This window comes from Cebus imitator, unplaced genomic scaffold (genome assembly GCF_001604975.1).
Source record: "Cebus imitator isolate Cc_AM_T3 unplaced genomic scaffold, Cebus_imitator-1.0 Scaffold149, whole genome shotgun sequence".
Lineage (NCBI taxonomy): Eukaryota > Metazoa > Chordata > Mammalia > Primates > Cebidae > Cebus > Cebus imitator.
The window spans coordinates 862,113-877,424 of NW_016107464.1; the positions used below are offsets into that span (position 1 = coordinate 862,113).

The 15,312-nt window shown below is 42.4% G+C and overlaps 1 protein-coding gene and 1 long non-coding RNA gene across 9 annotated transcripts in view; one reads left to right on the top strand and one right to left on the bottom strand.

Annotated features, from left to right (window-relative positions):
* The window catches only part of DNAI1 (dynein axonemal intermediate chain 1), a 62,092-nt gene that overhangs the window by 15,325 nt on the left and 31,455 nt on the right, over positions 1 to 15,312 (top strand). For 7 of the 8 annotated variants that reach the window (XM_017542973.1, XM_037743644.1, XM_017542974.1 and 4 more), the window contains exons 2-4: positions 10,157 to 10,189; positions 11,844 to 11,942; positions 12,138 to 12,218. In XM_017542973.1, coding sequence (XP_017398462.1) covers positions 10,157 to 10,189; positions 11,844 to 11,942; positions 12,138 to 12,218 — 213 coding nt within the window. The remainder of the gene's footprint in view (positions 1 to 10,156; positions 10,190 to 11,843; positions 11,943 to 12,137; positions 12,219 to 15,312) is intronic. The other variant, XM_017542975.2, reaches the window with a different exon arrangement.
* LOC119473324 overlaps positions 14,822 to 15,312 on the bottom strand; it is a 14,389-nt gene continuing 13,898 nt past the window's right edge. The window contains exon 3 of the long non-coding RNA XR_005202528.1: positions 14,822 to 15,090. This is a non-coding gene — a long non-coding RNA (uncharacterized LOC119473324). The remainder of the gene's footprint in view (positions 15,091 to 15,312) is intronic.

Consider the following 15,312-nt stretch of genomic DNA (forward strand, 5'->3'; position numbering starts at 1 on the left):
TTGACCAGGATGGTCTCGATCTCTTGACCTCGTGATCCACCCGCCTCGGCCTCCCAAAGTGCTGGGATTACAGGCTTGAGCCACCGTGCCCGGCCCACATATTCTTAAAGTAAACAGATGGGTGATCTATTCCTGTAACTTGCTTTTTTATTTGACAATATGCCTTGGAGAGCTTTCCATAGCAATACATAAAAGTTTACTTCATTCTTTTCACTTTATTTTTCAATAATATACTGTTTTTAATTGACAAATAAAATTGCAATTTATCACATAAAACGTATTTTGAAATATGTATACATTGTGGAATGGCTAAATCAAGCTAATTATTATTATTATTATCTTGAGACAGAGTCTCACCTGTTACCCAGGCTGGAGTGCAGTGGTGCAATCTCAGCTCACTGCAACCTCCACCTCCCAGGTTCAAGCGATTCTCCTGCCTCAGCCTCCTGAGTAGCTGGGATTACCTGCCATCACCTGGCTAATTTTTATATTTTTAGTAGAGATGGGGTTTTGCCCTGTTGACCAGGCTGATCTCGAAATCCTGACCTCAGTTGATTGCCCACCTTGGCCTCCCAAAGTGCTAGGATTACAGGTGTGAGCCACCACACCCAGCCAATCAAGCTAATTAACATAAGCATTATCTAGCATATTTATAATTTTTTGAGGTTAGAACACTTAAAACATATTCTCTTAGCAGTTTTCAATAATAAAATACATTGGTTGGTGGGTGGGTGGGTGGGTGGGTAGGTTGTTGATTTGAGACAGGGTTTAGCTCTGGTGCCCAGGCTGGAGTGCAGTGCATGATCACAGCTCACTGCAGCCTTGACCTTCTGGACTCAAGTGATCCTCCCACCTCGGCCTCCCAAGAAGCTGAGACTATTGGTACACCACACTACACCTGGCTAATTTTTAAAAATTTTTGTAGGGATGGAGTATCTTGCTATATCACCCAGGTTGGTCTTGAACTCCTGACCTCAAGCATTCCTCCTGCCTAGGTTTCCCAAAGTACTGGGATTACAGGGATAAACCACCACACCTGATCCAATACATTGCTATTTACTATGGTCACTATGTTGCACAATAGTTATTATTTTTAAAATATGCATAACATCCCATTGAAGTGCTATACTTATTTTATATTACTTAATTTATTTACCTAGGCTCCTATTGGTGAATGTTTGTTTGTGTTTTTCAATTTTAAAAAATTACAAATAAAACTGCAGCAAGCAAGTTTGTATGTTCTTCTTATGCAGGTGTGTCTGTTTCTTTTTTCTTTCTTTTTTCTTTTTTTGACACAGGGTCTTGCTGTGTCACCCTGTCTGGAATGCAGTGGCACAATCTCAGCTTACTGCAGCCTCTACATCCTGGGCTCAAGTGATCCTCCCGAGCTGGGACTACAGGCATGCACTGCCACACCTGGCTAATTTTGTTTATTTATTTATTTATTTATTTATTTATTTATTTGTAGAGATGAAGTCTCACTATGTTCCCCAGCCTAGCCTTGAACCCCTGGGCTCAAGTGTTCCTCCTGCCTTGGCCTCCCAAAATGCTGGGAGTACAGGCATGGAGCCACTGTACCCAGCCTGAGGTGTGAATATTTCTATGAGAAAATTCAAGAAAGTGGAGCCATTGAGCTGAGGGATATATGCATTTTAAACTTCGGTACACATTGCAAACTTTGGTACAAGAAGTTTGCATCAATGTATGATAGTGCACCCTGCGTACCACTGTTCAAAGTTTTAATATTTTTTTTCAACTACAAACACTTATTGAGTGCCTTTTGTGTGCTTTTGACACTACACTAGGCTCAGAGATTTAAAATGTACTCAGTGTAGCTGGAGGAAGATTTGTTGGTGAATTGCTGCAGTTCCTTTGGGACTAAGAGCTTTTACCCTTTTAGAAACCGAAACTGCAATCTGGTGAGGTATTTAGTTTCAATTTAGCTTAATGGAAACCTGTTAGTGAATTTTAAAATAAGGACCAAGACAACTGAGATGGTAAACGAAGTCTCCTGAGCCCCAGGAAGGAGGATGCAGCATCTGTGGGTTTGCATGCTTCGAAGAGCCCCTCTTTCCAGGAACAATCGTCTCAGCATTGAACTCTTGAGCAGAGATGTGAGCTGCTGAAATGTAGTCATCCCTAAGGCAGGTGCTTCCTAGTAGGCAAAGGGCTACACAGATCCCGTGTGGCTGAGGGAGGGTCTATAAATGAGAGCAGGGTCTCAGAGCAGGGTCTATAAATGAGAATGTAATTCTGTCAGCCATCATTTGTTGGGCACACACTCTGGCCAGTTGCACATAAAGTGCCCCACACTATGCACCTTATGTGTGTTGACTCATTTAATCCTTACAACAAGCCTATGATTGTCTGAGGGTGTCATTATAATGCCCATTTAAAAAATGAGGATACTGAGGTTCAAAGAAGACAATTAACTTGCCTGGGGTCATAAAACTATTAGCAAGTAGCAGAGTGGGGACTCAAACGCAGCTATGGTTGACTTCAAAGCCCACACACTTGGGTTCCATGGCTCCATCTGATCACATACTCATTTTTAAAATATTATGTATTTATGATAGAGAACAGCTTAAGAATTTTTTATCTCCTTATTTATCCCTAAAATATGCTGAGGGACAAATAGATGGCTTGCATTGTTCAGTGGGGTCGTGAATCAAAACAGGTCTAAATGCAAGTAAATGACCAATAGGTGGTGATAGTAATTAACTCTTACATTGACTAGAATTTTTGTTTTCAGTGTATCCTTCCATTGACTATGTCATTTGATCTGAACAATTCTCAGTGTCCTTGTCTTTAAAATGGGAACAGTTTCATCTACTTTTCGGGGAGGCTGTGAAGATCGGGAACAATGACCATATAATACCCAACAAGGTGCCTAGCTAGAGTACTCACTAGATTGCAGTTAGGGATGGTGATGGTAATCAACTGTCTCTGCCTCTCTCCCCTCCCCTAACCCCGCTGCAGACAGACTTCAAGCATCTGCCCTTGGTATGTCACTGCTCTACATGAGAATGTCTCTTTCCAGACATCTCATTCTCTCTCAGCTCTTCTCCACAGCTTTCCAGACTTCTTTGGGATTTACTGTGTGCCCTTTGGCTTCCTCATGTCCCAGGACAGACCGAGTGGGGCTGCACTGGAGGCTGCTTATGGAAAAAGACAGTCCTTAGGGCTGGGCCAAGTTAGGAGGGGTGTTAACTTAAAGATCATCCAAAAGTGTACTGAGCCAAGGAGGTGATCCAGAGTTGTTCTAGAATAAGGGGGTTAGAGGCCCAGAGAGGTGGCATCTTGAATGAGGTAAAGGGACCCATGTAGAGGCTGGCCTGACAGAAGGGTGACCAGACATCGTGATTGGTAGTATTGAGGGAAGGGAGAAAGATGCTTGGCACAGAGCAGAGAAGTCAGATAGTTTATGAAAGAAATCCTGTGAACCTAAGGAAAGAGGAGACATTTTATGTGGACAGTCCCCTTCTAGGTCAGCTACTATCCCATTTATTTATTTTATTGTATTTTAGGTTTTGGGGTACATGTGAAGAACATGCAAAATTGTTGCATAGGAACACACATGGCAGTGTGATTTGCTGCCTTCCTCCCCATCACCTACATGTGGCATTTCTCCCCCTGCTATCCCCCCAGCTCCCCACCCCCCACCGTCCCTCCCCTATGTCCCCCCAACTGACCCCAGTGTGTAGTGCTCCCCTCCCTTTGTCCATGTGCTCTCATCGTTCAACACCCGCCTATGAGTGAGAACATGCGGTGTTTGATCTTCTGCTCCTCTGTCAGTTTGCTGAGAATGATGGTTTCCAGGTTCATCCATGTCCCCACAAAGGACCCAAACTCATCGTTTTTGATGGCTGCATAATATTCCATGGTGTATATGTGCCACATTTTCCCTATCCAGTCTATCGTCGATGGGCATTTGGGTTGGTTCCAGGTCCTTGCTATTGTAAACAGTGCTGCAATGAACATTCGTGTACACGTGTCCTTATAGTAGAACGATTTGTAATCCTTTGGATATATACCCAGTAATGGGATTGCTGGGTCAAATGGAATTTCTATTTCTATGTCCTTGAGGAATCGCCACACTGTCTTCCACAATGGTTGAACTAATTTACACTCCCACCAACAGTGTAAAAGTGTTCCTACTTCTCCACATCCTCTCCAGCATCTGCTGTCTCCAGATTTTTTAATGTTTGCCATTCTTACCGGCGTGAGATGGTTGACAACAAAAGCCAAAATAGACAAATGGGACCTAATCAAACTCCACAGCTTCTGCACAGCAAAAGAAACAATCATTAGAGTGAATCGGCAACCAACAGATTGGGAAAAAATTTTTGCAGTTTACCCATCTGACAAAGGGCTGATATCCAAAATTTACAAAGAACTAAAGCAGATTTACAAGAAAAAAACTAACAAGCCCATTCAAAAGTGGGCAAAGGATATGAACAGACACTTTACAAAAGAAGACATACGTGAGGCCAACAAACATATGAAAAAATGCTCATCATCACTGGTCATAAGAGAAATGCAAATCAAAACTACATTGAGATACCATCTCTAGGTCAGCTACTATCATCCGTGTAAGGCTCGGGGCTTATCTAACCACTGGAGACATAGGCTCAGTCCCTCTGCATACATGGATCTTTCCTACATAAGCTTAGGGAGAATTGTAAGTGACTGAGTGTGGCTGTAGGAGGGGAAAAGTAGGAGATGAAGTAGATGTCATATTTGGGGATTTGGGCTTCATCTCATGGTGGAGGATGGGCTCTTGGAGACTTCATTTTATTTTATTATTTATTTTGAGACAAGGTCTCACTGTGTTGCCCAGATTGGAGCACAGTGGCACAATCATAGCTCACTGCAGCCCTGAACTTCTGAGCTCAAGCAATCCTCTTACCTCAGCCTTCCAAGTAGCTGTACAGGCACACACCACTACATCAAACTAATTAATTTTTTTTTCTTTTTTTGTAGAGACAGGGTGTTGCTTTATTGCCCAGGCTGGTCTTGAACCCTTGGAGGCTTTCAATCAAGAGAATGACACAATCATATTTATGTTTTAGGAAGATCATTTGTAGATAGTGATTAAGAGTTTGGGTTCAAATCCTGGTCAACTTTGGGTCAGTTGCTTGGTGTCTCTATACCTCAGTTTTCTCGTAAGGTAGAAATAATGACAGCTCATACTCCACAGGGTGGTTGTGAAGATTCAATGAAATAATTTACATAAATAGCTTAGTAAATGACTGGGCCAGAGTAAGTGCTCAGTAGCTGAAAATAATTATAATGATATAATTATTAGAGTAGAGAGAAACTGGAGTTAGGGAGATCAAATGTGGTTAGGCAAAAAATAGTAAGGGCCTGAATTAAAGATAGTTAAGAAAGATATTAAAGAATTAGAATTGTTAGGCTTTGAAACATAATCCTAGTGAGAGGGTGAAGAATGGACAAACATCTTTAATGGTTCCTAGTTTCCAACCTGGGTGACTAAATGAATGGTAATGCACTTGAGAGAGAGGGAATCCTGGAGGAAGTGACAGTTTAGGGTGAAGAAATCAGGTCAGTTTTATAGATATTGAGTTTGAGTACTTTGTCATTAATTTGAATATGAGGTTCTGGGAAGTCTAAGTTACAAAAATAGATTTGGGGAGACCAAGATACTGTCTCTGTCTCTCTCTCCCTCTCTCTCTTTTTTTAAGTCTCAGCTCACTGTGACCTCTGCCTCCTGGGTTCAAGTGATTCTCCTGCTTCAGCCTCCTGAGTAGCACACACTACCATGCTCGACTAATTTTTGTATTTTTAGTGGAGATGGGGTTTCACCATGTTGGCCAGTTTGGTCTCCAACTTCTTGCCTGAAGTAATCCACCTTTCTCAGCTTCCCCAAGTGCTGGGATTGCAGACATGAGCCACCATGCCTGGTCACAAGATCCTGTCTCAGGGAAAAGAAAGAATAATAATAAATAGATTTGAGCTTCATCATAAGGTGGAAGATGGAAGATGAAGCTATGCGTGGGGGATAAGAGTAGCCAAGGGGAGGGTGTAGAATAGAAAGACCAGAGGGTCAAGCATATATCCCTGGAGAGGTCAAGGATATTGAGGAGCCATTGGAGAGATCAGTAACATGGAAAAGAAGGTGGTGGAGAAGTTTCAAGGAGGAGGGAGGGAGCCCTCAGCAATGTCAGGTCCTATAAGAGAACTGAGAAGTGACCACTAGGCAGCTGAGTTGTGACTGGTGACTTTTATAAGGGCAGTGACTTCCATCCAAGTGCTAGCCTCTGTGCTAGTGATCCAAAATAAGACTCAGTTCCTGCTCTCACAGTGCTCACACTGAAATCCACAGCAATAAGGATAGAAAAATGCTCTGCTGTGAAGGAGTTCAGGCTGGGATATCTGTTATCCCGTTGATCACCAGGACTACATTGTCTGCCATGGTGGGCTGGGAGGATTTCCTCTTCCTGCCTCGCTCTTTCATAGACATCTTCCCTTGGCCAAATGGAATGACCTAGCCAAGAGAAGAGGACTTTCTTTAGTCAATAGCTTAAGAATGTCAAGCTGCCTCCTATGTATACTGCAGTGTTATGCTTCTTTTCAGACACGACCCAGAGACTGTAACAGAGTGTCTATTTGAAGATACATTTGATCATTCAGTACTTGTGATGGAACATGGAGGGTAGCCTCGCTTAAAGTGAGGAAAGGAAGAGTAGAGGGAGGTAGGAGAAAGGTGGAAAAGGAAAAGTTAGATGAAGAACTAGCAGAGGCTAGTTGGGTAGAATTTTGTTAGGCAGAGGTAGTGGGGGCAGGGAGAGGGAAGGGGAAGATGACATTCCTGGCGGAGGAATGATAACAGCAAAGGTGGAGAAGTGGGAAAACACAGGCCAGGCTCAGGGACTTGCTGACTGCACCTGGGAGTCCCAGCACACGGTGGTAGGAGAACAGGCTGGAATGGAGGCTTGGGGCCAGATGATAGAGTTTTGAGGGCTTGGGGAAGAGTTTGAAATTTTCTTCTGTGGCTTGATAGCTTCTAGGAGGAACCATCAAAAGCCTTTCAGGAATTCAGGGTTGTCTGTCTCAGGCTTCTCATTCTGCAAGACCAAGGGGCCAAAGTGGCAGCCTGACATTCAATCTCCTTTGCCATGGTTGGGAAGTCAGGGCTGTAGCTGATTTCACTGGCCTGTTTTGCATTTATTATAGTGTGGCTTTTATAGTGTGTTAATTGAAATATTTCCAACTGCCAAAAACAATTACACTCAAATTGCCTTGTCAGTTCTTTTATTGCCAGATAAATGTTTTACAGACATATTTACAGGGGGCAGCGGTAACTGGATCTCATTTTCTATTTAAGTCTTGTGGTTTGGGTTGGGATTGGCCTTTCTCTGCTATATTGTGAGCCTAAATGTTGTTACACATTGTGACGCTTCTATCCCATGACCTTATGGATCAAAAGCTCTTCAAAGGAAAGTAGCTCTTTGGCTCATATGGCTTAGGCTTTGAGAACGTGCCTATCGTTGGAAACCCTGGCAACCTGGCAGAACTCTGAATCCTGCTGCCTGCTCTACCAGCAATAATCCCAGCCCAAGCTGAGGCATGCTTTTCTCTTTCCCTAGAATCCCTTTCCTCGCTTCCACCCTCCAACCCTCTCCCAAAGACCCTATCATGCAAGAGGTGTAAGACCCCATCTAGTCTAACTCCCTCTCTTTGCATTTGGGAAACCAAGACCCAGAGGGTCCTCCAAGATCACACAGGTGGTCAGTGACAGAGCTGGAACCAGAGGTTCCTTTCCAATGTGCCATGCTGCCACCAATGTGTCCCCTTTGGCTCCTCTGCTGCAGAGACCCCTCCTTCTGTGAGCTAGGCCTGCTCCTTCCAAGAGCCCCTCCCTCATGTCTCCAGTCCCCTGATCTCCCTCATACTTGATCATCTGAAACACCTATTTATTCTATATATATACTGTGGGATTTTTGTTGGTTTCTTTGGTAGAACTAACTAACTTTCTTTCTTTCTTTCTCTCTAGCTTTCTCTCCCTCCCTCCTACCATCCCTCCCTTCCTTCCTTCCTTTCTGATGGAGTCTCACTCTGTTGCCCAGGCTGGAGTGCACTGGAATGATCTCAGCTCACTGCAACCTCTCCCTCCTGGATTCAAGCAATTCTCCTGCCTCAGGCTCCCGAGTAGCTGGGATTACAGGTGCGTGCTACCACACTCGATTAATTTTTGTATTTTTAGTAGAGACAGGGTTTCACCATGTTGGTCAGGCTGGTCTCGAACTCCTGACCTCAGATGAGCTGCCCACCTCGGCCTCCCAAAGTGCTGGGATTACAAGCATGAGCCACCGCACTCAGCCAACTTTGTACATGATATTTTCTCCTTCTGAAAAACGTTTTCTCCACCTAGACAATGCATACTTGTCCTTTGACACCCAGTTAAGGAATTGTCATCTCTGGCTGGGTGCAGTGGCTGATGCCTGTAATCCCAACATGTTGGGAGGCCAAGGTGGGTGGATCACCTAATGTCAGGAGTTTGAGACCAGCCTGGCCAACATGCTGAAACCCTGTCTCTACTAAAAATATAAAAAATAGGGTGGGTGTGGTGGCTCATGACTGTAATCCAAACACTGGGAGGCCAAGGTGGATGGATCACGAGGTCAGGAGTTCAAGACCAGCCTGGCCAACATGGTGAAACCCCATCTCTACTAAAAATACAAAAATTAGCCAGGTATGGTAGCAGATGCCTGTAATCCCAGCTTCTCAGGAGGCTCAGGCGGGAGAATCACTTGAAACAGAAAGGCGGAGTTTGCAGTGACCCAAGATTGCACTATTGCACTCCAGCCTGGGGAAAAGAGCGAAAACTCCATCTCAAATAATAATAATACAATAAAAAATATTAAAAAAATAGCTGCATGTGGTGGTGCATGCCTGTAATCCCAGCTACTTGGGAGGCCGAAGCAGGAGAATCTTTGAACCTGGGAGGCAGAGGTTGCAGTGAGCCAAGCCTGCACCATTGCACTCCAGCCTGGGTGGCAAAAGGGAAACTCTGTCTCAAGAAAAAAAAAGGAAGAAGGAAGAAGAAGAAGAAGAGGAGGAGGGGGAGGGGGAGGGGGAGGGGGAAAGAAGAGAAGGAGAAGGAGAAGAAGAAGAAGGAAGAAGAAGGAGGAGGAGGAGGAGGAGGAGGAGGAGGAGGAGAAGGAGAAGAAGAAAAGAAGAAAGAAGAAGAAAAGAAGAAAGAAGAAGAAACGGTCACCTCTGTAAGCCTTTTCTCTGTACCCCAGGCTGGGTAGGTGACCCACGTACTTCCACCATACCCTGTGCACACGTATCTCTGTTGCTGGCACAGAACTGACTTTCAAAGGAACATATGCTGAGTGAGTGAGTGAGTGATGAGCATTGATCACACTCATCCGTCCTCCACGGACCTTGAGCAAATTGGGGCAGGGACCTCATCTTTCTTCCTCCCACTGCTTAGGTCAGTGCCTAACACACAATTAGGCACTCCACTAATGTTCATCAAATTGATTTGAGCATGTTTCTCTTGAGAACATCAAATTTAAGCATGTTAGAACAGGAAGGTTATCATATCCAATCCTATGCATTTTACAGATGAGGAATCTGAAGATTATAGGGAAAAACACTTTTTCCAGGGTTATAATGACTAATGGGTTTTGATGGCATTCATTTATCTATTCAGTAAGTATTTTGAATACCTACTATGTTCAGAGCATTGTTCTAGATGCTGGGTCTTTGTGCAGCAGTGTAAAAAACAAAGTGTCTGCTCATGAAGAGCGTATATTCATCCCCAAAAGTGTTTATGAATATAAACTGTTTTTGAAATCCCTTTATTGCCTGGTACAGAGATGAACACTTAGAATATGCTTTAAAAATATTTGTTGAATTAGTTGCAAATAAGAAATTCCAGTGCTAAGTTACTTGGTCATGCTCTTCATGGGTCATTCCCACTAATGCTGAAACCGGCTTGCCTCAGATATAGGACCTCTCTGGCTGGGCTAAAATTGTCACTGAGACTGTTTCTGAAACTTGGGAAGGCTCAGCGTCCTTTGACTGTGAGATTCCTGGGCAGGAGCCTCCCTGCAATACTGTTTATGATATTTCCATGTCAATTTGCTTATGACCTATCTTCTGTTTTCTGTTCTTCATTTAGAGCATCAGCATAGGCAGAGGAACCAGGAAGAAAGTAAGTGCTGAGACTATCATCATCTTTCAGCAAGATGCTAATAATGTTTTTTTTTCTGTTGAAAATATTATCTGTATGTTTTTAGAAAATGCAAATGAACTAAAAGAATATTAAAATCACCCTAAACCTACCATCCTATAATAACTTTAGTTAACATGTGATGTTACATCCTCTTAGATATTTTTGTGCATATATAAAATTACATGTATTTATTTATTATTTTTCTTTTGGAGGAATAAGGGGGAGAAATATACTTATTTTTAAATGGAACAGAACTGTATATGTTATTTTATAACATGTTTTTCACATAAAATATTTAGAGTACCTTCCATTGCTAATAAATATACTTTTATAGCGTCATTTGAAATTACTGCATAATATTTTACCATATGTTCCTTAAGACTGTACCATAATTTGTTCAACCATGCCTCATTGTTGGACATTTAGACGTTTCCTTTTTTGGCTGAATGCGGTGGCTCATGCCTGTAATCCCAGCACTTTGAGAATTTGAAGCAGGCAGATCACTTGAGGTCAGGAGTTCAAAACCAGCCTGGCCAACATAGTGAAACCCCATCTCTACTAAAATACAAAAATTAGCCGGGCATGGTGGTGCATGTCTGTGGTCCCAGCTGCTTGGGAGGCTGAGGTAAGGGAATTGCTTGAACCCAGGAGGTGGAGGTTGTAGTGAGTTGAGATCGTGCCACTGCACTGCAGCTTGGGTGTGACAAAGCAAGACTCTATCTCAAATAAATAAATAAATAAATGTTTCTTTTTTCACTGTTATTAGCAATCATCTAACAAACATCAATGCACCTAAATCTTTGGGCATATTCCTTAATATAAATTCCTACATGTACAAATTTGGGTCAGAGAGTATAAACAGTTATTAGGCTTTGATAAATATTTTCAAATTGAGTTTTAGAAAGGTACTAATTTGTGAGTGCTCATTTTCCCACAGCCTCATGAATGCTGGATATTAGCTTTGGTTGTTTTCTAGTTTGCCAGTTTTATAGTTAAAAAAAATATTGTTTTATTTTGTATAATTTTGTTAGTAAGGGTGAACATTTAAAAAAATATGTCATGGGCCACTTTGGCAAGATGTTTAAGTATCTACCAGGGAAAGGCAAACCTTCTAGTTCTTGATTTTTTTGCTCCAAGGATCTAATGGGACTGTGGGACTTAAGGTAACTAAGTACAGAGAGTCTTGGGTAACCTTAAGGTAGCAGATGGGAAGATAAAATATAAACTAAAGTTGAATAACAACTTATCATCCTTTCTTGATGTCTAAACCACTTTGCATAAAGCCCTGCCTTTGGCTGTTGGTCCTAGACATTAGCTTCTGGGCTTTACAGAAGGCAGTAGGGAGGAACCAGTTCTTCTGGTCCCACTACTGGGGCCAAAGGCCTACCAACAACATTCCAAGTTCCAGCTACCCTGACCCCCAAGGCAGAGGTGGCCAGGATCTTCCAGACAATGAGAACTCTGGCCTGAGCAGTTCTTTTGGACTCTTTCATGAGTGATATGTTGTACATTTTGTATTCTTCATACAAGGGACAGAGCTTGGCTTCTGGGATTGTTTGTGAATAAACAGGCCTCCTGCTTGCTTGTCTAATTAGATCAGACACTCCCAGCCTCATGTGAGGTTTTTGTCTAGGATGAAGATTCAGGGACTGAAGTGGGAGAAGGTACAGATGAATGGGCCCAGTCCAAAGCCACAGTTAGACCCCCTGACCAGCTGGAGTTGACCGATGCGGTGAGTGAGTAGCCTCTTATCCTTGCTCCTTGTACGTCTTTCAGGTTCAGAGATGTGTTCTTCCATAGTACACGATTAGGAGCTTGCCCAGAACTTGGATGTGAAATGTCTGCTGATACTCTGGGGGATCCTGTAAGCCTCAGATGGGGTTGGGTGGCCTTCACCTATGACCCTCTTGGTATTTCTTTCCCTCAGGAGTTAAAGGAGGAATTCACTCGGATTTTGACAGCCAACAACCCACATGCACCCCAGAACATTGTCAGGTACAGCTTCAAAGTAAGTCATCCCTTCCTGGGCAGGGACATCTATACCCATCTCCTTAGAGTGATATTGACTTGCTACGTTGCAAAAGCCTCTCAGTAATTCTAGAGGAGAGCACTTTTAAACTAAGGTCCTTGGCTGGAATCCTGAGATTTCACATGGAGTTTTCTAGAGATTTTTGAAATTTCTTTATGAATCTCCCTTGCAGTCTTATTAATTGTAGTCTTAAGTGTCCTACAGAGCCACTCTTCTCAAGAATCTTGAAATGAATCATTTGGTTAGAAAAATGCTTTTCTGAGATATGTAACATGTTTTTGACTAACATAAACTATTGGGTCTTCAGAAGCTGAGTTTTCCTCTACCCAGCCACCTGGATGGAGTACAATTTCCCTCTGGACAAAAGGAGTTGGCCTTCTTCCCTCCTGAACCCCAGCCCCACTGGAGAATCTCTAGCAGGCTGCAGTCTCAGCATTTCTTGACATCACAGCCAGACAGACTGGTGACCTCATCAGGGCTCTCCTTTAGTATACATGGCATGGGTGGGTGAGTTCTGTCTTGGTAGACACATACTGGTATACCTTTATAGGGGACAATACTGTTTTTATTCGTAGCAAAGTCAGCTCCTGTGGGTATGGACTGAAGAGAATTTCTGAGTACATTTGAGCTGCAGTGGAAGGGATGCATATGTTTCCTATTTCATTATTCTGAGACCCATTTGTTCCATGCTTACTGTATGCCAGTGTCAGGTCCTAGGTTAGGTTGTTTTTTTTTTTTTTTTTTTTTTTTTTTTTTTTTTTGTTTTTTTTTTTTTTTTTTTTTTTTTTTTTTTTGAGACAGAGTTTCACTCTTGTTACCCAGGCTGGAGTGCAATGGCGCAATCTCGGCTCACCGCAACCTCCGCCTCCTGGGTTCAGGCAATTCTCCTGCCTCAACCTCCTGAGTAGCTGGGATTACAGGCACACGCCACCATGCCCAGCTAATGTTTTGTATTTTTAGTAGAGATGGGGTTTCACCATGTTGACCAGGATGGTCTCGATCTCTTGACCTCGTGATCCACCCACCTCGGCCTCCCAAAGTGCAGGGATTACAGGCTTGAACCACTGCGCCCGGCAGTAGATTAGGTTTTTTACGTAGACTGTTGCATATAATCCTCCCATTTCTTTGGTATGGGGACTATTAATATATTAATTTTATGAAAACTTAGATTAGTTAGATAAAAACAAATTACAAAAGTCACCTAACCAGAATTCAAAGCAAGATTTCAACTAGTTTATCTGACTCCAAAGCAACATTACACTGCTTCTTTAAAAAATTAAAAATATATGGCCAGGTGCGGCGGCCCACGCCTGTAATCCCAGCACTTTGGGAGGCTGAGGCAAGTGGATCACCTGAGGTCAGGAGTTTAAGACCAGCCTGACCAACATGGAGAAACCCTGTCTCTACTAAAAATACAAAATTAGCCGGGTGTGGTGGTGCATGCCTGTAATCCCAGCTACTCAGGAGGCTGAGGCAGGAGAATTGCTTGAACCTAAGAGGTGGAGTTTGCAGTGAGCGGAGATCACACCACTGCATTCCAGCCTGGGCAACAAGAGCGAAACTCTGTCTCAAAAAAAAAAAAAAAAAAAAAAAAAAAAAAAAAAAAAGAGAGAAAGAAAGAAAGAAAAAAGAAAAGAAAATTTAAATATATATATGTATAATATTTTGAACATATAATAGAAACCTATGGTACAAATTTCAAAAGATTTAAAAAACAGTGAAAATGGAACCTCCCTCTCTCCCCTGTCCTCTTCCAGGAAGACAAGAATAGTTTCTTCTTTTGTTTGTTTTTTTTTTAAATTTTATTGAGATTTAATTTACATGCTATACAATTTGCCCACTTAAAGTGTACAATTCAGTGGCTTTTAGTATATTTACAGGTTGTACAATGACCACCACAATTTTAGAACATTTTCACTCCCCCCAAAGAAACCCCAAACCTCTTAGCTGTTCTTCCTCAATCTTCCATCCCTTTCAGACCTCAGCAACCACTAAACTATTTTCTGTTTCTATGGATTTGCCTATTCTGGATACTTCATATAAGTGGAATTATACAGTATGTGGTCTTTTGTGACTAGCTTGTTTCACTCAGCATGATGTTTTCAATTCATGTCATAGCATGTGTCACTACTTCATTTCTGTTTAGCCAAATAATATTGCATTGTATGAATACACCACGTTTTACTTATCCATTCATCAGTTGATGTTCATTTGGATTGTGTCTGCTTCTTGGCTATTATGACTAATGCTGCTATGAACCTTTGTGTAAGAGTGTTTGTGAAAGAGTTCTTGAGCACACTGCTTCTTATTTAAGATTGTGTAGTCAACCCCTACACAAAGATGCTGAAACAAATCCAGATATGTTTCTTGAAAGGTGCTACTCATGAGTTTTGTGAATGGCTTCCTTTGGGCAGACCCAAAAGGTCAGAGAGAAGCTGCCTTATCCTCCCTGATGTTGTACTGGGTGCATGGCACACTCTATGGGGTCCTGTCCTTCTGACATATAAAAGAGGACCTCTGTAGGACTCAGTGTGCCAGCCATGGGAAGCACACTACAGACAAGATTGGCATTGCCTTGTCAGTTTCAACATACTCTTCTTGCCCCTCCTTTGGGAGCCCAAGTCTCCTGGGAAAGCTCACCTTACTGAACCTTCCAAAAGCCTCCCATGACTGGTAGCATCTCCCCACAGAGATGGTTTCCATCTCATTGGTCCTGAAAGATCCAAGAGCTTTAGATCCCCAAAGCTGCTACTTTCCTTTGATGTGCTGGAGTAGGGAGGCAGATTGTTCTGATCTAGGCATGCCTTCCCTCCACTCATAGAAGCCATGGAGTCTGAATTTCATTCCTAAACTGAAGAGGAAGATCCCAGTCAACTACTGGGAATAGAATAAAGGTGAAATATCAAATAAAACTCTAAGGATAATTTATTCCCTTGGGAACCTTCATCATGGAAATAGTTACTATTTTGTTGAACATTAATATTGAGCACTTACTATGTGTCAGACACTGTGTTAATAGGTTGTTTTTATTATTATTATTATTATTTTTTTTTTTTTTTTTGAGACGGAGTTT